Source organism: Poecilia reticulata, chromosome 19 (genome assembly GCF_904066995.2).
Source record: "Poecilia reticulata chromosome 19, P_reticulata-male-v2, whole genome shotgun sequence".
NCBI classification, from domain to species: domain Eukaryota; kingdom Metazoa; phylum Chordata; class Actinopteri; order Cyprinodontiformes; family Poeciliidae; genus Poecilia; species Poecilia reticulata.
In genome coordinates, this window is record NC_088848.1 from 17151551 (window position 1) to 17176297 (window position 24747).

At 41.6% G+C, this 24747-nt stretch overlaps 1 protein-coding gene and 1 long non-coding RNA gene across 6 annotated transcripts in view; one reads left to right on the forward strand and one right to left on the reverse strand.

The window, feature by feature from the left end:
- Window positions 1-678: 678 nt before the first annotated feature.
- ankfn1a (ankyrin repeat and fibronectin type III domain containing 1a) overlaps window positions 679-24747 on the forward strand; it is an 81360-nt gene continuing 57291 nt past the window's right edge. For 2 of the 5 annotated variants that reach the window (XM_081600317.1, XM_081600316.1), the window contains exons 1-6: window positions 679-992; window positions 3728-3855; window positions 3931-4170; window positions 8415-8635; window positions 13376-13632; window positions 22967-23004. In XM_081600317.1, the coding sequence (XP_081456443.1) occupies window positions 990-992; window positions 3728-3855; window positions 3931-4170; window positions 8415-8635; window positions 13376-13632; window positions 22967-23004 (887 nt within the window). In that variant the 5' untranslated portion in view covers window positions 679-989. Of the gene's footprint in view, window positions 993-3727; window positions 3856-3930; window positions 4171-7714; window positions 7854-8414; window positions 8636-13375; window positions 13633-22966; window positions 23005-24747 lie in introns of those variants that run through there. The other 3 variants (XM_081600314.1, XM_081600315.1, XM_081600318.1) reach the window with 3 other exon arrangements.
- Window positions 3691-9818, reverse strand: LOC145549056 (uncharacterized). Its single transcript, XR_014084982.1, has 4 exons — window positions 9143-9818; window positions 8447-8629; window positions 3915-4140; window positions 3691-3812 (listed from the first exon to the last, which is right to left on the reverse strand). It is a non-coding gene; the product is annotated as an uncharacterized LOC145549056 (long non-coding RNA).

Genomic DNA, 24747 nt, shown 5'->3' on the forward strand with positions numbered 1-24747 from the left:
GTAATTGATTTTGAATAAACCCATGTGTCTTTTGCTGCAGAAAAGTTTAATTGTTGACATTAAAGAAAAAAAGTGTTTTTTAAAAAATATTCATATAATTTATGTTGCTGGTGCAGACTGCAGATAATCTGAGCTCATAAACTGCCTCCTTCCTGTTTGCACTTATCCTCCAGATCTGATCATCAGCAGAGAACACATCATTCTGGCAAATCCCTCATCATTCTTCCCTTTTCTTGTGCTTTTACTCTTCAAAGAACCAATTTTCTTTTTTCTTTTTATGAACATCGTTCTCTTGCTTTCTGTTATTATCACTATCATTCTTTCTTCTCTTTTTCCCTTCTCCATTACATCCTAGATGTTCTGTTTGTCTAATCTGACAGTTCCGGCTTTTATTCCTCCTTCCTGTTTGTTTTCAACCTTCCTTTTCCATTCTGGTATGAAGAATCTTCAAACTTCAGTTGATTCAAAAGTTTTAACGTATAACTGGTGTGTGTGTGTTTTTTTTTAACCATGTCTAAAAGGATTTACATCTGAGATCAAACTTACAAAATCACGCTACATCTCTTCCTGTCGATTTATCCTCCCTTTCCTCTATTTTTGTCCCCCCTTTTTTTGTCTTTTGATCCTTTCTTCCCTCTCTCCTCCCTCCTCCCTGGAACAGGGGAACAGAAGGAAACCTCAGGCCCTCCTTCCTCACGTCTGGCCGTCCAATGGGAGCTGGGTGGGAGGCAGATCGGCAGCGGGACTCACACCCTCCAGATGTGGGACTCGCTGCGCTCAGTTAACCACAGTGAAACGTGAGCTCCCTCTGCTCTTCTCCAACCCGGGCCGTCTGTATTTTTGGGATGTTTTAAACGGGCCGGGACAAAGACATGTTTCCAGGCCGGATCCCGGCCTGAGCAGATGTTCCTGCTCTGTGGAGGACAAGGGAAGGAAGAAGGACGAGGCAGAGGAGAAGACCTTATTTCTGCAGAGATAGGAGGGGATAAATGGTAAAGTTTGGTTTTGGTGCCTTGACGCAGCTGTGGAGCTGGAGCTCGGTTGACAGTGGCAGCTGCATGCTTGTGGGTTAAACTCTGTCTTAGTTTCATGTTTGCTGTCAGAAACACTAAGATTCTGCCTCTGATTGGTTTGTCGAGGCGCCGATTAATTCACAGTGGAATGAGCCACGTGTTGATGGTCATCTGCGTATTTACAACTTGAAAAGGCTAGAAATGCACATAGGTCTCTGTCCAGGTTTCAGCAGCTCTCTCTTATAAAATGGGAAACGGCTTACACTTGTATAGCGCTTTGGACCAGAGGACCACAAACCACGTCTCGCTACAGTCTCTCATTCACCCATTCATTCACACTCATGGTGGCAAGCTACTGGATAGTAGCCACAGCTGCCCTGGGGCACTTTGACAGAGGTGAGGCTGCCATGCCACCAACAGGCAAAGCGGGTGAAGTGTCTTGCCCAAGGGCACAACAACAGAGGAGGACAAAGATGGAATTGGAGCAGCAATCAATTGATTGTGGGACAAACTCCAACTACTGTCACCACCCTTTCAAATGACTTATTCCCACTTAGCTCAATACCGCATGCTCACCATGGAGACAGTAAGTAGAGATGTTTAAAGACCGTCATAAACAAGTTTATTAGTAAATCCTGATTGTAACGCATAAACACATTTTAACAAGAAGCAATAAGTAACCTGCTAGCTTATTTTCAGTTTCCAACAAGCTGCCCATAAAGTAGTGAAGAGCTTTAGCTATCAGTCTGTAGCTAATCTTCAAGGTCTTGTGTGACCTGTTTGTTTAAGTCTACTAATGAGCAGATTGGAATGGTGAAATTTGCACGTAGTTTTGACCCAAGTGTGGAGTGACGGTGTTGTCAGGCGGATTTACCAGCTGCAGGTCGACAGACTCGGTATGCCTGGTAGGCGCATCAAGCAGCATCAGCAGCACTGGGCCGAGTTTGATAGAAGAATTTTAGCAAATATCTGAACCAACAGACTCGCAAAGATACATTCCTGTCTCTGGAATGACAGGCCAAGATGTCACAGAATTGTACTTTGACCCATATCCTATGTAGTGATTTATAGACATGACAACTATAGGGGTAACCCAATTGTCCCTGTCAGCATATGTTAGTGCTGCCTTATGTTAGGAGTGCAAAGGAAATGGTCAGCAACCTGCATGCATCTGTAGTCTCCACAGTCTCCATGGTGACCACGTGCTGCAATCGTCAAGGGATAGATTAAATAACTTCAATAACTATGTACATTTTTTTTTTAAATTATTATTCAGAGATGCATTCAAGTTCCAGGACAGCCACTGCATGGCCTCCATTGCCACACGTGTTTTGTCTCTTGTTGTATATTATTGTCTACCTGGTTGTTGGTTGGTGTTGTCTTGGTGATGGATGGGAGTGATTTCCCCTTTGTGAACAATAAAGTCTAAAGTCTAGGCCTTCTACCTGCAGGACGCTGTGTTCAAGCACTCCGTCTTCGGTGTGTCTTCAGTCGATTATTGTCATGCAGCTTACCGTTACCCTACACAACCATCTGTTATCTTGCATACATCCAGAGGTTGTCCTCGTCACCAGCAAACTGGGAATAAAAGGGTATCATAGCACAGAGTCAAAATATAGTTTTCCTGGCTGATGAAGACGAGTGAACACCCACTCTTAAAACTAGAGATGAGACTAATTTGAACTGTTTAACGTCAAGGGTTTTATTTTATGAGCTTGTGGTAATCATTCTAAGCAGTCCCTTATAATGCTGCTATTGCTAGTTGATGGCTGTTTTTTTTATAAGGATGGTGAGTCACTGTGTAGCTCAGGTTTGTGGAAGCCATTTAATTCACAAGTATTAGAATGTATTTTCCCTCTCACAGATATCTGTTGGTTTTGTGTTTGATTATATAAAACATTTAAGGTAAGAGTCAAATGAGTGTTTTAAGCTAAACATACATAACCCAGGTAAGCACAAAAGGCAGTTTTAAATGCTATAATGCGCGTTGAGTCATTAATTACTTGTGATTTCCCGCAAAAGTTGAGTTCACTAAGCCTCACCCAGATCTATAGCAGCAAGCATTTCCCTATAACTTTGGGACTTTCTGTTTGTGTTATGTAAATCACCTTGAAATGTGCTATCCAAATAAACTTTGATTTGATCTTCATTTTCATAAACCTCCTGAATAGGACCTGTCTGACAACATGAAGTAGGCTTTCCATATCACCAAAACACAAAGACGTTTCACGTTTACCAAAAACATCTGCATGGTTCCCAAGACTTTCGGTCAAATGTTATGTGACCCAATGAGAAAAAAACAATAAGATGTTAAAGAAGGTGTGAATCCTTTTGCATCTTTCAAGAAAGCAACGCAGCTTTTCGGCAGAGAAAAAGACAGTAGAAAGTTTGAAGTCATATAAGTCGTCCCGTGTTTTTGAGCATCGAAATGTTTCCAGTCGTTTCTCAAATACGTAATGACTGGTGCTTTAAGTGTGAAGAAGCATTGAATGATGCATTAAAACAATAATATATATTTTAGTGGCCAACATTCTGCAGAAAACAGCCTTAATCAATCTGTAAATTTGACTAATACTAATACAAACCTCAACATATTTGCCTAACCCCATTAAATATATGGAAACGGTCGGTGTGGGAATTCTATTGCTACTCACTTTTTCTTTTAGATTTGTGGGAATCAAGCCGGTCATTTAAATCCTTTTTTTTTTCCATAGAAATGGCTGAAGATGTCTGTGGATTCTGAGAACTCCTGTGTTCTGTTGTCGTCCCGAGAATCCAGGACCTCCTGCATCTTCCAGGCTGCGGACGAGAGGGATGAAATCCCAGGAGTGGGAGAGGAGAGGTAAGAGCTGCGAATGGGTTGGAAGTCAGGAGTTAAAACAAGACCCCGTGATGGTCCACCTCTGTCCTCCCACAGTGTCCTGGAGATGCTGAGTTATTCCAAGTACTCGGACCTGGAGACATGGCTGTGCATGCCGTCCTCTCTGCTGCTGTCCAGGCCCCTGGACGGCACCCAGACCTCCTCTTCCTGCTCCACCCTCTCGTCCTCGCACGCATCCAACCACTCCTCCAACTCGCCGACTATGTCCTCCTCGTCGTCGGCAGCCTCCATCTCCCGGCGCTCCATCTGCAGCGAGCCGGGAGAAACCCTGCTCAGGTAAATCATCACTTTTAAAGGTCAAAATGAGTGGATTTGATTTAGAACCTCAACTATAAATGAGTCAGAAACCTGTAAGTGATTGAAATTCTGGCTTTATGTTTCAGATTGAAAAAAAATATATTACATTTTTTTTTATATTAATGTATTTTATACATTTTAACATATATTTTATTTAGTTTCTACATTGATATGTTCTCAATTGGTTTCCTGTATATCAGACATCTTCCCAAATGACAAAAAAAAAGATTAAATCTAAAATGTTTTATTGGAATAAACTTACATATATGATAGAATATATAGATTTAGAAAAATTTGAGAAAAATCTAAATATTTTGGAGTCACATGGCAAAATTTTATCTAGGTGATTTTTTTTATGCACATCTTCTCAAATGAAAACATTATTCTGTATTTTACAAAAATACAAGCCGGTTGTTTTTTATTTTTATAAAAAATAAACTAATCTCAGCTGTTTCTGTGGAACGAAATGGAATCTATAGGGTATGTGTGTATCTTAATTATGTAGAATATCATTGAAGAGTTTAATTATTTGAGTATTTCAAAGAAATAAAGGCATTTCAGAGAAATGCAGTTTCTCCAGAAATGAGAATATCGGCTCAGGTTTGGGCTGCAGGATATAAGGAAAACAATTACGATTGCAATATTATTATTATTATTATTATTATTATTAAATAATAAAATGATGAGATGTGTTGTGATTATTACACATTTCTTTCTTGATGACTTTCATTTCGATATCGACATGACTCCTGGTGTTTGCATCGAGACCAGAGAGAATTAGGCCAACCAGCCATGTGGCAACACTGCCACCACCGGATCAAACTGAAATGCTGTTTGTTTTACTCTACATGTAGCAAGACACACACCTTTCAGAAAGATCAGTTTTGTGTCTCATGAGTCCAGAGAATATTTTCCAAAAGGGATCGCGAGGACCAGCTACGACAAATTTGAGACGCCGTTTTGCAGTTTTAGCCTTAGAACTTATGGATGCCATTTCGTTGATGTCTGATTGTTGAACCAAAGACATCAAACTTAACCTGGGCGTGCTGGGCCTGTAGTTGTTTTTAGAATTTATTCTGGCTTCTTTGCCAACATTGTGCATGAGTCGTCAATGCACTGCAGTATTCTTTGGGCACTTCACGACTGTATGAGTATTTAAATCACTTAATCCTGCTCATGCAGAATTTGTGATGCGCATGCGAAAATGGCCTAAAGAGTCTTGATTTCTCTTCTGTTCTTGAATTTCTTTAGGTCGGGGCGAGGTGTGTTGCTCTTTCAGCCTACCTCATGTTGTCAGGAAGGCTCTGCTAATGACGTTCCTCGATTCTGCTGGCTTGGCAGTGGTCGGAGTTTGGTGCGGCTTGTGAAAACAACCCTAAAAATGTGGTCAATCACAGTTAATGAGAGATTTAACGTGGAAGGCTGTTACTTTTTCACACAGGGCGAGGTTGGACTGACTTGGTTTCTTCCCCCTAATAAATGAAATCAACGTTTGAAAACTGCTTTTCATATTCATGTCTGAATGGTCTCGCTATGAAAGGACTTTATGTCGTTTTCTTCTGGCCTGTTGTTGGCTTTAACATGGCCTGGGGAGTGAGGTATCTTCACTTTCTGAACATTCGTTTTCCTGCGGATCTGCCGTTTCTCGGCGCAGTGACTCATTCCTGACCAGAATAAATCCTCAAATCGAACAATTATGCAGCTCTGCAGGAGACTGATGTCAGGGAATTAAACCGAAACCTGCTGAAAACCAGACGGATGACTAATAAGTTCTGCATAAAGAGGGAACTCGCTTGGGAGCAACTCTCCGAGTCGAAACAGTTTCCCAGTAAATAAACACATAATGAAACGAGCAGCTTTGGGAATCTTTAGCTCCCAGCAGAACTTTTTTTTCTTGGGATTGCGCTCCTGTTCTTCCATCTCATTTTAATAATAGGAAAGTTTACTTTTGTTCATAATCTAAAATACTAATCTGCTCTCGGTTACATAATTCCCCTCAATTACATTGGTCAGTCCAATGTCCCCCCTCCTCTTCCTCGTTCCTCGCTGGAAAATGTTAGAAACGATTAAAAACAAAAAAGACTGTTTTCTAGTTTCACGTCTCATCATATAAAATATAGCTGGAACCGTGAGCTGAGAGGAAGGTTCCTCTGGCAGAACCTCGGCCCAATCCCCAGCAGAGATAACGGGTTCTGATAACGGCGTTGCAGTCGCGCCAGAACAAAGCCGGGCTGCAGACGGCGCTCCTCCCTCCTCCTGCCAGCCAGCGGGAACATTGTTCCTCAGCGCTCCGCGCTCATAAAGAACCTGTCTGGCTCCATGGTGATGGCCGTCGCAAGCGGCAGAGATAAGCTGCGCGGCGGCAGGGTGCCCGAGGGGAAAACACCGGTGTTTATAGATGTAGAGGAAATGGAATATGAGGACGTTTGGTCATTAGCCACATGCTGAAGTTGAGCTGGAGGAGTTCTGCAGTCAGATCTGACACACGAGTCTGGAATGTGCTTTAGATGGTCCGCAGGCGGGGAGATTATTATTTTGTGTTATTTTGTTGGAAGTTACTCACTCTGATTGTTTTCATTCAAGCTGCAGTGGAGCTGAATGCTTTCAAGCATGAGTGGCATATTTAAGATTAGAGGTCAGATTATTTTTCACTTGAGGCCATGCTGGTTTGCGCAGGCTTTTCTCCCAATAAATCATCATCAATTAAGCAGGTTTTGTTTTTATTTCTTTGCTTTTATTCAGGTTATTTCCTTCTGAAAGTAAATCAGTTCTCCCTAACTTGCACTTTACAGCTGCAAAGCTTTTCAGTTACAATATCTTTCTGCCAAAAAACAATATCTCCTTATGTTCGTTTTGGATCATTTAGGGTACATGTCTCAAACTCGAGGCCCGCGGGCCACATGTGTTTTGCTGCAAAAAAAAAAATATATATATATATATATATATATTTATATATATATATATATATATATATTTATATATATATATATAAAAAAATATATTTTATATATATATATATATATATTTTTTTTTTTTTTTTTTTTTTTTTACAAAACTTTTTTCCTACCTTTTTTATGCCTTAAGAAAATTTTTAAAAAATTGGGAAAAAAATCCTGACACAAAGGATCATAATTCATGCATGAAAGGGTTAATAGTGACAAGACTGTAGAAACTAAATAAATCCGAAGAGATGCCAATACGTTTTTATCGTGCTGCATTGGCCTTCAACTTTCCGTTCATTAGAGCCTCGGCACATAAACTCTGATATCTGAAGCACTTGATTCTCGATTTCCTTGATTAACACACCCACACGCAAGCACACAGGCAGTGAGGTAAGGTAACACCACTGCTTGGCACTGGTGTTACCTGCTGAGAGCAGCAGTGTTTCCTCAGTCCTCTGTTAGTTCTGCTTCATTAGGGATCCATACAAAACCTTTCCTCAATCGCAAAAGTTTGATTCGTGTCTCGGACAACACTCAGCGGTCCCCAGCTGGTTGCGACTGCTCTAGTGGAGGACGTATACGTACGCATCGCTGATGGACTTGGTCAGAGATGCCGAGTTGGACTGAGCTGCTGGATTTTTTACTCGGGAGGAAAAATAAAAGGAGGCAGCGGGTGAGGGGATCATGGAGGAGCCGCAGCTACGTCGTTTCGGAGGACAGGTGAAAGCTGAAAATCTTGTTTAAAACGGGGATTTGTGGTCCTGAAAAAGTTTGATAAAAAGTTAAAGTGACTCACAAGGATTACGGGTTGATCCTTGCACAGTTTTAACGTTTCTGTACCGTCTTTGAATACCTTAAACGCAACTGCTGACATGTTCTTCCTACAATCATTTTAAACGCTTGAGAGTTCTTCACAGGGCTCAGGTTAGGTTATCATCTCCTTTCTCAAATATGCATCTGGTATGAGTTTGGAATGTGCTTCTCCACTGGACATCAGTGGTAAAAGATATGGTCTTGCGCTAAAATCCCCCGTTGGACTTCTTGCAGTAATTCTGCCATCCCAGAATTGGACGTTAGCTTTGCCAAGAGCATCCCCTTTCCATGATACCCATAGCTTCAGAAAGCCTGGCTGCGTGGAACTGGTTTTCCCAAAAGACTCAAAGTAGACATCAAGAGCAGTCAATTAGCATTTTAGAAGTTATACCACAATGTTAACTCCTAGTTAGGTTAGTTTAGCTAGTTCTAGCCTCTAAAGGGTGAGTATTTTTCTCTTCTTTGCAGGGCTTTGGACAGAGAATCGACTTTTCTCACACCTGCCTTGGGAAAGGAGGCGACGTTCCTGTCTACGCCTCTCCTGCCCATCCTTTCCTCTACGCCTGTTGCCGCTTCAGAGTCCGGCTCGCGGTCAGCAACGGGAGACTCCACCTCCTGCAGCGGCGTCAGCGTCAGGAAGCGACGGCGGCTTGCCGCCAGCCCCGGAGGACTCCACTGGAACTCTGAAGGTCAGAACAAACTCATCATGTTGTAGAGAGTCAGAGCATTGGCAAATGTCAACAGAAAGGATCTGGACTAGCAGCACTTCATTTTCCTTTTACTTGACCATTTAAACTTTGTCCTTTACTCACAAACTTCACCTATCTTTGCTTTTAATCACATTTTTTATGCGAGAAAAGTTAAAAGGTCTTCAAAGTTTAGCAGATTTTGTTTCAAATTCAAAGATCTGTATGAAAGGACTTCATACATTTCAGCCATTGCAGAGACTGAGTTTAGTTAGTCAAATAAATAGAATCGGAAGGATGAATAAACCAGTTTTACAAAATATTAATGTTAAAATCAAGACATCCAAACAAACTTTTTAAAAAAAAACTCTTCCCTGTGAAACACAGAATCATTCGTGTTTCATCTTGACATCCAGCTCTTGTCACTAGGATGAAAATAGTTTTGACAAAAAAAACATTTTCATTGGACACAGGGTGACAACAGGTCAGTTTTGAGTCTGGCCCACCTACCCATTGTTAATAATTGTCTTATATATCCATACTCCATCAGAAGGTCTGGGAGTCTCGTTTGTTGAAAGAGAGAGGCAGAGGCGAGGTGTTGATACGATGCAGAAGACGGTTGAGGCTTTGGTGCTGGGGTCGCTGTGGCTGTTTACTCTGAGCGGCGCTTCACTTCCTGTGGGAGTCGCTCCGTTCTTTAGCTCCACCCTATTGGAGAATGATAACGAGCTTCCTGGGGAGCAGATTAGAGCAGCTGTCCTCGTTTCAGCTGAACGTCTTCCAGGTGTTTCTCCGACTTCAGATGGACTGGGTGTAAATTGGCCAATTAACACCCAGACATTTCCTGCAGACTCATTGTCTGCAGAAAATGTCATGCCATTTAAGGGCTTTCACTGTTTTGTTTTTATAGTTCTTGTTAATGATACATTTTCAGCAGAGTTAAAGGTCAGAGCTCTGGGAAAGCCCTTCCAGAAGCACACCCAACAGTGTCCAAGTTTCAATGCACCAGCAACACTAGCAGTAAAACAGCCAATGGTAGCACCATATTGATTATGCAGTTGGGGATCTCCTTTTTTTTTTTTTTTTTTTATAGCACTCCAAGTCTATGGTACCATTGAAATTTCAGAGAAACACCTTGCGGAATTCCTCAACATTTCAGTTTTCACCATCAGCAAAAGCATAATGTCAACAACTCCTGTCACGACTGAACAGAATCGCCAAACTGATGAGTGAAGCCTGACTGAGAGACCAAACTCAAGTTAGACTTTACATTGGAGAGCACAGAGGCTACAGCTAGAAGCAGAAAGTACCAGGAGCTCTTTAGTGTTTCCAGAAGAGACACAACTCACCCTCTAATCCTGGCAAAGTTCATTGCCAGACACAAATTATAAAGCATCTTTTTTTTTGTAGAAACAGTTCTAAAGGCTGCAGAGCAGTCCCTTAAACAGAGCCAGTGTTGCCAAGTTTGTTTTTTTTAAAGCTAAGATCTTCAACTTCTGGCTGTAAACACTAAAGGGCCTTAGATTTTGCAAGCAATACAGTAAAATCTATTGATCCTGTATTCCCTAATGTACCTTACCTTTCATTTATTATGCAAAGAACATTAGTTTCTGTTTTTTCAGTCTTCCTTCCTCCAGTGGTCACTCGCTCTGACCTGCTCCCTGATTAAAATACTTTGGGATCGCTGCCTAACTTCTGACCACCAGATGGTGCTGTATCTCTATCGTTCTGTTCTAAAAGATTTGGACATGGAAGACTTGGGTTTAGTTATTAAGGATGACTCAAGAGATCTTTGATAGAGTTAGCTTTGGGATCTCGGATATTTTCTGCTGCCAAATTACGCTGAGCCGAGATAAACTCAGACAGACTGAACCAACATTACATCTCTGCTCTTTGTGCAGGCTCTTAATCTCCGCTGAACTTTAATAAAGCAACTCTGCAGGTTTTCCAGTGAGATTAAGAGACGTTTTTTGTTTTTTAGTCTCAGGAGTTTGCCTACCATGGTTACACATAGTGAATACAAGCAATATAACAATAGACCTGAGGCTTTCAGCAGGAATGAAGGGGAGATGGAGCGTTCTTCAGAAAAGAAACCTGTCACACAGCAAGGTAAAATCAGTCACCAGATGGAACAAACATATGTATTTTTAGATTTTTTGGCGTTTTCAAATTCCGTACAAATCAAAACAACAATCAGGAGTTTTACTCAAACTTTTTTTTTTTTTTTTTTAAACTATGATTCTGCCGGATGGCTTGGTGTTTCTAAAGCTATTACTTCTCTCTTCAGCCCGTAACAAGCGGTGCATGTTTTTAACCGATGTGTTAAACACTCCTGATGTGTTTCAGTGATGCGGTCGGTGGCAGATTTCCTCCTCATCAAACATTCATAGCTCTGGCTCTGCTGTATTACGAGCAGCAGCTGTGCGTCTCCTTGCCGGGTTCAGCGGGAGCAGCATCACACACATGTTCAGAATCCTCGTGTTGCATCAGACCAAAGCATTATGGGAAGTGGTTTGCTATTGATGGTCAGATACTCCAAACTTTTTACTTCTAAAATATAAGTACTGGAAGGTTTCATTCAAAAAGATTTTTGTCTTTGCAGAAAAGAAAAAGTTGTTGTTTTTGGTGAGGTTTGGTGCTTCGATCCACACAGTTCAGCGCTTAACAGAGCTGTCTGGCTCCACCCGGTGGTTGTTGACTGCCAACTCTTTGAGACAGGATTTTTTCATTTGGGGGTTCTAAGGTTTACAGAAGACCATATACCGGTGCATCTCAACAAATTAAAATATAATTGAAGTTCATCAACGTTTTTAACTGAATAGGGTATAAAATCACTACATACTATAAAAGGAAAATTACTCATGCACCATGCAGGATTCACAGTACCCCTCAGCTTTTCTATCTGCAAATGCCCCCTAAATAGTCAGGAGGACCTAACCAGGTTGCTAGTAATTCCTGTACTTCCTGCAAAATTCCTCTCTGTCTTTGTTTTCCTTCGCTTCCAAAAGTCATTGCTTCACTCACCCCATGCAGTGGTCTCACCAATGTGTCAGGCTTTGCAGTGGTACCACTACTGTAGCGCCCTCATCTGGACCCTCTTCGATGTTGGAAAACTTTCTTCTCTGAGGTTCAGCCTCTCCGCTCTCCGAACTTCTCCCGGCGACATCTTGCTAACAGAACTTTGGAAAGTAAGGTCACGGTTTTCTCTGCAGTAATAAAGATGTTTGTCTGATCAGTGGTGGTATAAAAGGACGTGAACTAATCGGAAAAGCTCTGGATTTACCGCTCCACGTCTGTTGTATCCGTCATGGGTTAAGGATCCTGAAATGAGCTTATTCTGCTAGGCTCTGCTTTACAGATGAGGAGAGGATCTCTGACATCCAGGGAAAGCTTGGAGGAAAGCTGCTGTTTCTCTGAATTGACAGAAGTCATTTATGGAGGTTCCGATCCGGATGCCTCCTATAACTGGTCCAGAACCCTTCCTTACATCCTGCAATAATCTGGGGTTTTCCTAGAGAGGAGCTGATGAAATCTATAAGAACACCAACTTGAGACTATGGCTCAGCTTCGTATTAATTAGATATTAAATGTTTTTCAAGACAATTAAGGCAATTGTAGAGTCACTTAATCCTTTTTTAATATAAATCCACTTTAATCATTTTTGTGTTACATATCTCCACCTCTTAATCTACAGATTTAGACTTTCTTGGCCTTTTCTTGCAACACAGAATATTTCTTGAATTTTGCGTCTTCTCACACAACAGCACCAGTAATAACAATGTATTTCTTCCCCTCCCTCAGAATAATGACAAAAGAGAGAGACATTTTCCACGTCACTTTTAGTAGACCTGTGAGAAACCGATTGTCTGAAACACCATTTTATTAAATGCAGAGTCAAGTCGATGCGACTTCCCTCTGTGCCTTTCAGGCAAACAAGGAAGCTCAAAGTGCTCATATTTTGTTGCATTTCCCTCAAAGCGAACGAGTTTGTGTTCTCAAATTTGAATTTGAGCTGGATCAGTTCCATCCAGCACAAACACAGAGAGCTTCCTTTTGTTTAGCCTCTTACCGTCCTCATGCAGCTTTAATGCAGCAGCATCAGGTTAGTCAGCTGCGTGCGTGTGCTCACATGCACGCATGCATGAGTTGAAACATAAAACCTCCTGACGCAGGACGACGAGCTGCAGCTCCCGACCCACTTGGACCTCCTTGCCTTGTTTTTTAAAACTCTACCGACATTTCTTCTGCGTTGTGTTTTGATGGCAGTACCGATTGACAATAAAAGCAGATCTTGAATCTTAAAACTTAATTTGACACTGTTCTTGCATTGATACATTTTTCTCATTTCCAGCTAAAAAAACGTTTTGAGTTTTATCTGACAGCTAAATCCACCAGCTGAACTTGTCTTATCGTAACATTCTGAAAGATAAAAATTGATTTTTCTTTACGTGAAGATAATTTAATCCATCTGTTATGAGTAAATATGCAACATAAATTACATATTTCTGTCATTATTACAATTCAAAGTATGCATGAGTCATTTTATAACATGTTTGTTTGAGCAGTCTACGTGCTCTGAACACTAAAATGATCTCAAATGATAATTTCAGCGTTTTACTCTAATGAAATACAAAAACACTGTGTATGCGTGTGGGTGTGTGGGTGTGTGCGTGCGTGCGTGTGTGTGTGTGTGTGGTTGTGGTGTAACGTAACCACCGGTTGTCTCTGGTTTCTATTATCCAGGTTCTGTGCAGCGGGACTTCTGGTCACCCGATCCTCCTTCTGGATCGGCAGCAGGTGGAGCCAGAGGAGCCGGGCCGAGTGGGAGGAGCCTCCCGCTGGGTCAGACAGACAGGGTGACACCTGTGTGGACGGCAGGTGAGCGGGTAGCTCTGAGGAAAACCTTCTCGGCCGACGATCAGCTGCTGAGGCCGCCGGGCGGAGAACTGAAGCTGCTGAACCGCTTGGAGAGAGGCCGAAAGAAGCTGCGCAGCATCCATGTGAGTCTCTGCTCTTATAGGTTTTGATCTCATTCTGGAAATATTCATCAGGGCTTCTACGTTTTTTTAGCAATTTCTTCTGATTTTGAATTTTTTAATGCTTTTATTTTGAAAATATAAGAATTTCTGCTGTCATTCTACCGCTTTCTTCATCCATCCATTTTCTTTACACCCTGTCCCTTAGGGGGGTCGGGAGGGTTGCTGGTGCCTATCCCGCTTTCTTATATTTTTCAATAATAATAATAATAATAATCAGTAGAATATTCTTATTCTGAAATTATTCACCAGAACTTTCTCATACGCCCAAAGTATCAGTGTTTGCCTTTTTTTTCCCAAAAAAATATTTCAGGTTTTTTGCTTTTATTTTGAAAACATTCAGCAGAGTTTCTGCTGTTACTCTCGAAACGTTGACCGGACTTTCTTTTATTCTGAATATGCTTACCATAACTTCTGCTCCTGTTCAGAAACCGCTTAAGTTGAGCTATTAGCTACCGTTGTGAGCCAGTCTCTATTCCAGTGTAAAAATCTAATCTGTGGGGAAGGTTGTGTATGATCTGCTCATTTTTTATCAGCTAAGTGTTGTTTTGTGCTGACAATCTTTCACTAACGGAGTAGTTGCAGAATCAGATTTGTGACGCAAAATGGGGATTTTCTTTTTTAGCCTGGCTGTTCACTGAGAGTTTAATTGGTTTTTGACACCAAAGAAGAAAAAAAAGCCCTTTCTGAGCTTTACAAAGGAAGAAATGTTGTCAGTTTTGCATAATACTGGAAATATTCATCAGGGGTTTTACCTTTTAAATCAATCCTTTAAAAGGTTAGCTTGAAATGAAATCATCTCATTTGATGTATCTTTTGTGGCTTTTGGGAAGTATCTCTTATTACAGTTAGATGTGTTTTATTTGCCCATCAACCTTTATGAGTTGAATCATCTGCTGAAGTCCCATCAGTTTCTCCACAGCTTCTTCTTTCTCTACGGTGAAGAAGCACTGAGAAGAATAAAGCTTTTTCACTACTTCGTTGGTTTGGTCATGAAAAAAGTTGCAGCTTCCTTCCGTCTGTAGGCTATCTATCCTGTCGAAGCTTTTATTGTGAAAAGGCCACAGGAAGTCTGGGATTTCTCTGGATTGGGAACGATTGGATCCACAGACAGAGCGGTGGAGTTGAAGGCGCTGGCGGTTCAAGCATCTAGATGGCTTCATCCTGGTGGCTGTCCTCAGCAGCTGTTCCTTCCTTTTCCGGCTGACTCCGCTGAGCGCCGGCTCAACCCTGTCGCTCTCCCATTGTCAGGACGTGACATCGTTTTGTTTGTTTGCAGATCTAACCCTTCTCCGAGCTGAACCTAGTGAACCTCTCCAGTTACATGCTCTCTAGTGACTCAACCAGCCTTCTGAACTCTGGAGAGACGCTTTTTTTCCTGTCCTTTCAAAATTATTTTAAGATGTTTTGACCACCAGTTTCCCAGTGCTATCATCTACATGTATGACCAGAAATCCTGATCAAACTTTACAGTTGATGAGACATGTCCATCTCCTTTTTTCACCACTTGAATCAGGAAGTATCTTTAGTTGCTCATTGTGAACAACATGAATCCAGCTAACATATGTACTTTCATATGTTAGCTGGATTCAGTGTGAAAACACATGGAGAAAAAGTTTACGTCCACTCATCACGGACACAAGGGTTGCATTTATTTTTCAGTTTTAATAATTAATTTGAGCCATTCTTTCCCAGGTCAGACGATCTCCTAATTTCGTCGCTTGTTAACGCAAATAATGACTCAGCCAATCACGCGGCAGCAACTCAATACATTTGGAAAATAAACTGTCGTATATTAGCAAAGTGAACCTAATAAAGTGGCCTGTTTATAAGGGCAATGATTGAAAAAAACGACAGAATTATATTCCTCTTTTTAGTGTGGATGTTCTTCCACAAGAGTCCGGGTCTGTCAACCTGATCAGCTCCTGGGGTTACAGCATCTGTTGCCATGGTGCTACAGACAGGTGACAGGTGAAGCTGACGACACCCCCCCACTGACTCAGTGGAGGCATCTGTGTGTAACTGATACTTTCACCCCAGCTTTCTAACTTCTACTGGCATTAGCAGGTCAGCATTAGCCTGATCAGATGACTATAATTATAATATTAGATCATTTGATTTCCCTGTCATCAGCAGCATGCCTTTAATTTTTTTTCAGCTGGCAGATATTTAGATTAGAAGATGAGGAAATAAATATACAGTAAATTGGATGTAAGAAAAATGTAAATTTAGATTCTTTTTTTTTATGCCTAAAACCAACCCGACAGCTCTGAGGTCAGCTAGACAGGTCAGTGCATGTAAAATCTTAAATGCCCTTCCTGTGACTATCAACAGGAGGCACTCTCCTTCCATCTCTGTTTCCCGATTCTCTCCCACTCTGCCTGCAGCGAACAGACCTGCTGAGCTCCTTTCTTCATATAAAGAATTGGACAGGGAGACTTCAGGGTACAGCGCGCCACCTGTCAGGTGTAATCCTTCCTGAATTGGCGATGTCTGGCGTTCTTTATCGTTTTTAAAACGATGCTGTGACCCAGCGTCTCTGAGCTGCATTACCATACGGTCCAGACATTGAACTCTGCAAATCCGACCGCAAAACTCTGGGAGGCCCGCTGCTCCGCAGTGAACCGTTACGTTTTAAATATCAGAAAATACTGGAAATGTCTCCAAATGTCCAGAAACCCTCGGAGAATCCAGATGAGGCGGAAACAGGACTGTAATTTTCCGTGGCGAGCAGAAACCAAATTGCTTTTTCTGTACAAATGGAGATTGAAAAAAAAAAGAAAAATGTCTTGCTTTTAATGTCAGACTGAATAAAAAATTGATTTTAATTTTACATCAGTGCTATTTCAAATCATCCTGAACTGTTATTTCCCTTCCGGAGTGTGGTTGCCACTGATTGAAACAAATTGTTGCAGGATTTAAAGGTTAATGGAAATACCTTTGCTGGAAATGTATGGTGCTTTGAGGCAAAATGATGAAATGATCGAAAGGCTTTTCTTTCTCTTTGCTTCGTCAGGTTTCGCGTTGTGTTCAGAAATAGTTTCAGTCCAAAGGACGACAGATAAGACTACACACAAGTCAAACTGGATGGAATAATACTGTGTTGGTTTGATCATTTTACAAAAGCAATGAAAGCATAATTCAAATGATGATCAAAACATCTTATTTAACCTAAACTATTTATGCTTTCTCACAAAAACCTATTTCCAAGCTTCCAACTTCAGCAGCAGTGGCTGCGGAGGAAGCGAACAAAGCCGTTCAGTCCGTGTCGGTCACGCTTCCAAATATTCAACATTAATAACCGTCTTGTTCAGTTTGGCGCGTCTCTCTTCGCAGTGGAGGACAGCTGTTTACAGCACAGGTAATTCCCGGTAAGCTTCATGGCACTGAGCTGGTACGTTGCACACGTCATGGCCAAACGTTAGTGGCTGGGTAAAATTTTAAACTTCAACAGAATCAACACCTCCAGCAAGCAATCGTTTCTCAATAGCCGAGGATCCAGACCCTCTTGTACGAAACAAAGCAAAGCACAAACGGAAATTCATACATTCTTCTCTTCCGGCACTCTCCAGCACCTCCTAGTGGATCACAAGGTTCATAGGTCAAATTGGATAGTCCCAACTGGGAGTTCTGAGTCTGTGATGGGGTCTACCTTTCATTTAGAGGTGCCTGGAAAATATTTCAAGGCATGAGTCCCGAAGGTTTACTGATCAGCTGTTTGAGCCAAAGATGGCTTCTCTTGACGTAGACGATGATGCTCCTCTCCTTCCTTCAGTCAGGATCCTTATCTCAGGACCTCAGCTGAGATTTGGAAACATTGTTGCACCAGATTCACCTTCCTGTTCATATCTGAAAGTATTATCAGTCTCAGATTGGGTCTGATAGTGTTACCGCTGGATAACACTATCAGAGACCGGGTGGTTGGATTGCCTGTTGAGTCTACAGTTATTACAGCTGTGGAGCATGAGGGCACCCAAACAAAATCTATAATGAAGGTTTCACTTCACCAAGACTGATGGTGCAAAACGCTGAACACTAGATCCACAGTCACCCGGTGGCATTTTCGTATGCTGATCCAGAGATCGGGAGACTGCTCAGGGTTAAGTGCCTTACCTGGGGGCACGTCGACTTGTCTTGCAACTTCCAGATTGCAAGACGACTATCCAATAAGCCACAGGGCAACGGTATTGCACCACTACAGACAATCCGTTTTGCGAATATTGAAAAATAAAGTAAAAAAATAAACGTAACCTGTAGCCCCAGGCATGGTTTTGGAAGCGTTATCCTGTTCAATAAAAGAGCACTCTTCAGTGTTAATCCATTCACTGTGTGACAATGTTTCTGCTCCTCAGGGTAGTCTACCTGGTTACTGCCTGTTGTGTTATTGGGCTGTATATTTCCCAGTCTGTTCTCTGACAGACTGGATTATAATAATCCATCATAAAACTCTGTGAGAATCACCTTATTGGAGAAAAAAAAAATCTTTTTTTCTTTTAAATCTGTCAAACTGACGTTTTTGGCATTGTTGTGGAACTCTGTCTGTGTCTCAATGAGTCTCCAGACATCCGCCATTGCCTGCAACTTATCATCCATCCTACAGTTTATTAGAGGGAAACTCCAAATCCAAACTGAGCAACAGAACTGAGCATTTCATCTGGATTAACAACCAGGATGTCTGCAGTAGCTGGATAAAAAAAACAACAACCAAGAAAACCATGAAATGATTCTTGATTTCCAGTTAAGGTACAGTTCGGGTTTCTTGTACCTCTCCTGCAGGTGTGTCAGAGAGGATCGATGAGGCCGTGTCCCGGTTTGTCCGACTACTGGTACTATGTGGAAAGGAGTTACTGTTCGCTGAATCTGAAGTGCCGCACGTGTTGAAGTCTGGCACAGGAGGGATTTGTGTTTGTGTTCTGTTTACTCATTTTCTCCGCCGGCTCGCCATCTCTCTGCACACACACACACACCCTTGCACAGTGGTGCATTAAGCAGTCGTCCTCCCACGGGGCTAATCACATCAGGGCACAAGTCAAGCAAGTCTTTCTGAACATCCATTAAGCTGCTTCTCTGCACCAAATCCTCCATGAATCACCCACCCATGAAATATTAGCTCCATAAATTCGGCCTGCCATCTTATTAAGCTTAATCCCTTAAAAAAACATGAAGCGAAGCAGATGATTGGTGCCTCCCCCGCCTCCGTCGCCACCCTTCCACCTCAGGAGTGTGTGTCTGCATGATATGAGAAGGCTGGATAAACAAATGTGGAGCTGCTGCAGTTGCTCCCGATGTTTTACTGCTGCTTACGACCAAGAGCCACAGACAGTTCCCAGCAGCTTCCTACCGCGAAGAGCTGCAAGCCAGACCAGGGTGGAGACTGACCGACTGGACTGGACCGAGCCTCGTCTTTTTACATTATGTGTATGGCATTTGGTCAGTTAAGGGATCTTTATGTAGTAATGATGTACAACTTTTTAAAATTAAAGTTAGAGATAAGATTAACACATATTATGCACGTTGCTCTGGCAAGGTGCTTAGGGGGCGGGTCCATTGTCTGTTCTTCCTTCTGATTGGTCTATAATCGCCTTAGTTCATTGTGAGCATTATTAAAAGTAGATGGAAAATCAGTTTTCAGTTGTAACACACCTAGGGTCACTAGCAGTACTTTAACTCCTGTGTGCGTGCGTGCGTGCGTGCGTGCGTGCGTGCGTGCGTGCGTGCGTGCGTGCGTGCGTGCGTGTGTGTTTCAGTCTGTGATTTCAGACTATGTGGATGGATGGATAACTTTTCTCAGTTCTGTTTTGCTTGTTTAATATCTGGAGTAAATCCTATTGATTCTAAACATGTCATCAAAACACCCAGGTAAAACAAAAACACAAAAGAAAAAAGCACTTGATCCAGTTTTATTTAACAGCTATCAAGATCAATTTTAAATATTTTGTGTCTTTTAATACTTCAAAATGTTGTATGTCAGTGGCTGCATGTGCATCGAATCCAACGCAATTTCTTGGCGAATTTTCTCGAGTCTGATTTTAGAAACCAATCCCAGCGCAGCAACAACCCCGGTCATAAGTTTGAATGCCGTAACGACCAGAGAATTCGTTCCTGCTGTCCTTGACCGCAGCGTAACTTTTGCTTCTCGACAGGATTTCTTCTTATCTAGTAGAGCGTTTTCTTTTTCTGTTGTTACTTTAGATGCATTTGTTATTGGTCATGGGATGACTCAGGGATCAGTTCTTGGTCCTTTTTTCCTTTAATTTGTGTGCTTTCTCTATGCTCATCCTTCAGGCAGCTGATGGATAGTTTTACATAACTTCCTGTCTGCTGAAAACATTACCTTAGTAATGTTTCCAGCTTCCTTAGCTTCCTTCAATGATGTGAAACAGGGGCTATCCTGGAGTTGAAGGACAAAATAGAGATGTTTCCCATACAACTTTCTAAGATGAAAATCTTTGAATTCACTATTTCTTTAAAAAAAAAAAGTTTAACCTACAACTTTAATTTGAAATAACTATATTTGAAAGAATGTAGAAGGAAGGAAAATACAGAAAATAAAAATGTATTAATTCAAGAAATGTGTCAGAAGCTTATAAATTAGAAAGAGAGAATTTTAAAAGAAATATGTAAGAACTTCAGAGCACCAAAGATAGATATAAAGATAGATTAGACTAGATTTTTCTTTATTAAAATAAAACATTACACTACATATTTATTAAAACATTAAGTCAACATTTCTATTGTTATTTTTTTTGTTAGTCTGGTGTAAAATTCTAATCTGGTAAATGTCCAGTTTTCATTAGCATTATGCTGAAAATCATCACAGTTATCGAAAACAAAGGGCTGAAAACACCATAATTATTGTATTTAATGTGCTTTACTTTGTGAATTATGCTCGGTAATGTTCTAGATTACTAAACAGAACTCTAAATGTATTCATTTGGTTCCCATTTTATTTTTCTGTTTTGTTTTGCCAGTTTTGTAAAAGCAAGACATATACTTAATGTATGTTTGAGTTTAAATTCGCCTTCCTTCCCAACTTTGAGCCCGGCCATTGGCCTGGCGCAGTCCGCCTGTCAGTCAGCCGGCCGCAGATCCAGCATCCAGCTCTCAGAAGTGCCAGCAGCCGGAGCCAGGAGGCCCCGGCTCAGCCTGGTCTGGCTGCAGCGTCCTGTTGCGCCAAGCTGTGAATGCGGGCATTGCTACAGTAATTAACCTGAGGAGAGGCCAAGGAGCCGCCACAGAGCGGGCTCTGACACGCCTCAGAATAACGCCTTGTTCAAATTAGCATGATGAAGTGAAGGGACGGCCTGGAGGGAGGGCAGGGTTCGGAGAGGAGAGGAGAGGAGAGGGCTCAGCTGGCTGTGGTCGGCCTGGATTTGTGTGTGTGGGTGTGAGAACAAGGTTACATCAGTTCAAATTAGCGGTAAACCTTGACAGGCAGATTGACTTTCTGTGTTGACTGGAGAGTATTTATGCCGCTGAAGGAGGTTGTGTGAGATCGGATCGGAGTTGCTCCACTGAGGAGGTATTCTTCGCCACTTTCGTCAAGTTTTTTAAACCTGAAATACAAACGATGAACAAATTCAACTAAAATCGCGACTGTCAGCTCAGTTATATACCAGCAGAACTGTTATTTGACCGTAAAGTAATTTTTAAAAGTGTTTCTAATGAAGATAAATTTTTTTTTATGAACAAAAAAATATTACAACCTAACATGCAAGTATATCTGAAAAATCTCTAGTTAGTCTAGCATAGAAATCATTCCTACTTCGTTTCAAAACAGCAAAGAAGAGGCAGAAACTCTTTCTGAGCTGCTCGTTGAAGCAAATCAGGCTTTTAAATGTTGGACACAAACACCCGGAACCTCTGGATCCTAATTCCTGACTGCTTTTGGTGTAACCCAAACCAAAACCACCTCGGAGCTTTGGCAGAAAATCCCGAAAGTGGTTTAACTTCCAGTTAACTATGTGGACGCTGCCGCTAATGCAGGCTAAAGATGGCACTGTTACATAACTTCAGAACAGCATCACGACTGAATGTAACTCAAGGCTTCAAACAAGGACAGTGTGGCTGTGAGGAAAGCGATGTGCTGTTGAACCGCTTATGTGGTCGATCGGATGAGGACAAAACAAAGTCGTCCATCTTGGACGTTGCAAAGTTTAGCGCCCTTTTTTTCTGGGGGTTTTTTTGTGTGCAGTTTTTGTTTTCAGCTTCAGTTCCGTCGAACTCCAGCATGTTTGCTACATTTCCAAAATGTATAAAGAACAATGAACAATCTAAACCAAATGCATACTTATGAAATATGAAATCTTAAATGTAAAAAAAAAAAAAAAGAGAGAGAGTGTGATGCAAAACATCCCCTCATGTTATTACAACAACTGCGTTGTCTCTCCCTTTCTCTGGATAAAATGAGCTGCAGTTTGTGCTCATCTACATGGTCATTTCAGCCAAAGAGTTGGGTTTTTTTTGAGGATCACAATAAATGCAGGCTGCAGCTGCATCTGAGCATGCTGCACTGAAATTCAGCTGTTTTCTCAGCGGAGCAGCGGGTACAAGGCAGATTGCTGTGTTCTCCTGGTGAACTTGGTGTTTGGTGGGTTAAGTGGTCAGAGAAGCCCGTGCGTGTGTGTGTGTGTATGTTCCTACATGAAGTCTGCCTCCGCGAACAGACGTCCCTCTGTTGACACAATTGACCCCCGAGGGCCCGAAATGTCCCAGGAGACCTCTGGCTGTACCTTTGCGACTCCGGTGGTTTAACAGCATAGAGAAGCGCAGCTTGTTTTTAATCGTAGAAGAAGTTCAAAATAATCTTGTTTTTTTTTTTTTTTATTTAGTTTTGATTTTGTTTCAGAGCAATCTGATTTATCAATGTGAACCCTTCTGAGTGGATCTTTGTGAGTATTACACCCGGAAAGGTGCAGAATAAAGAATTATGGGAAAACTCCGAAGCTTTTTCTGACTTTTGGGAGAACATTCGACAGACTGACAGGATATAAGTGAATCTCTTCGAACCATGTTTGTCCTGTGACGTCTGTGCTTTAAAAGTCTGACATCATTCCTTTCATTTCACGATTTTATCTGACATTTTGCACTGTGGGAAGATTTTAATTTGACTTCAATGGCTCTGAAACATGAACCGTAGCGCTCCGTAGTTGGGAAATGTATGTAGTTATTGGCTAAAATGGAAATAAACTGCCAAAAATAGCAGTTGTTTTCTCTTAATATGAAACAGGTTATTAGCGCGGCCGCTTGACGCGTTCCTGCACAGCGACTGATCGTTTTCTTCCCGTTTTCTCCACAGAGCCTGGGAACACCTGGCCGATACGACAGCAGGAAAAAGTGAGTCTCATCTCCGTTCCTATTTCTGACTCCGTTAGCATCTCATTTCTGCTCGGTTTTTCATTTTCCCATTTAAAATAAAAGTAAACCTTCCCCAAGCCCTGAAGTAATATGTTCTGATTTAATAAAGCAGGACTGATCACCTCGGATGTATTTTCTTTCTTTCTTCTTTTTTGAGAGAGTAACCCACAAACCAGATTATTTCACTGTCGTTATTGCCTCTCATTTCCACTGCCTGAAACCAGAGAGCAGGTATTTCTATCTAAATTTATCAAACCTTCACTTTATTTTGAGAAGTTTCACTCAAATCCACAGGTGATTCATCCATCTGTCTTTATAAAATACCCTTCACTGCTCTCTTTAAACTCTAGTACTACATCTTCCTCTTTCGTCTCTTGCCTGCTATGAACCAGCTAGAAAAAGACTGCTTTTATTTCATCATGCTGAAAGAAACAATTCATATTCTCCAAATGAAATGCAAAAGTTTTAGTTGATAAATGAACTGGAACATGGGAAGTATTAGGTTTGTATCCAGGAGAGGAAGTTGTGAAACCTGTTGCCATGTCTCGAAATTACCCGAAAAAAGCAGGAAGGGACTCCCCTTCAACACTGTTGTTTTGCACGTCCTTGTAAAGCCCAATAGTACAAAGTAAAAATAAAAATCGTCAATCTAGTATACTTGAATCAAGGTGGAATGTGTTTGACAGCACCACATTTCTCACAAATAAGTGCCAATCTACTTCAATCTCCATCGCTTCAAAGTTAAATGACTGTCAGTCTTACAGTATTAGGCTTATTACGACATTGACTATGGATATTAAGGATTTAATATCCTTAATTATTTTTGGTGACCTTATTCATTTCGGACATATTTCCCATTTTGTACATGGGTTTCGGAGCAGGACAACATCGTTGTGCAGGACAAGGCGCAACTGTACTAAAAATCACAACAGTGCCACCTGCTGGAGACGTTGAAAACCTACACAAAGTCAATAAAACAACTTCGTTTTAGAAGTAACAACTTCATTATGTCATAATTTTAGAACTCAGTAGGAACCACACATGGCATGTCCGTCTGGATAAAAAAAAATTCCAGGTTCCTTCCATCATCATTTCCACTCAGGTGTTACAGACCTCACTGAGTCATGTCGCAAAGGAAGCCAGGAACAAAATGGGCAGCAGCAGATCAGCGCCACATCGCATCCCTGCACTGAATTAGGTGGATTTTAACACAGTGACTCCAGAACCAGAACATTCTGTAACTCCCACACGGCTAATGCTTCTTTGTAATTCCGTAAATGCCGGTTTCCACGGAGAGCGCAACACATCAAACTTCACCTCGTGGGGTTTGTTTGAGTCTAAGCGTGCACTTTAAAGCTCACACACACTCAGACATTTAGGGGCCCGAGGTAGCTATTAACAATAATGGCCTCCGGCTACCGGTTGCCTTGGAAACGGAGGCGAGGAAACAAAGGCATGTTTGGAGGAGCTGATGAGTCGTAGGGAGTTCACATCTGTCTCCTGTGAGGTCCAGAGACGCTCCCATGTGCGTTAGGATGCGATTGTCGGCAGATGATTGTGGATGAAACGGTCGATGCGCCAAACGTCAGGTGAATTTAATCAGATTACAGGAGCTCTTACTCCTAATCATGAATAAATGAGGACAGAAATAATCCCATTCGTGGTACTTTGTTACAGTTTTTAATAAAACGTGAGGTACATTTAGGAGGGGGCAAAAAAAGG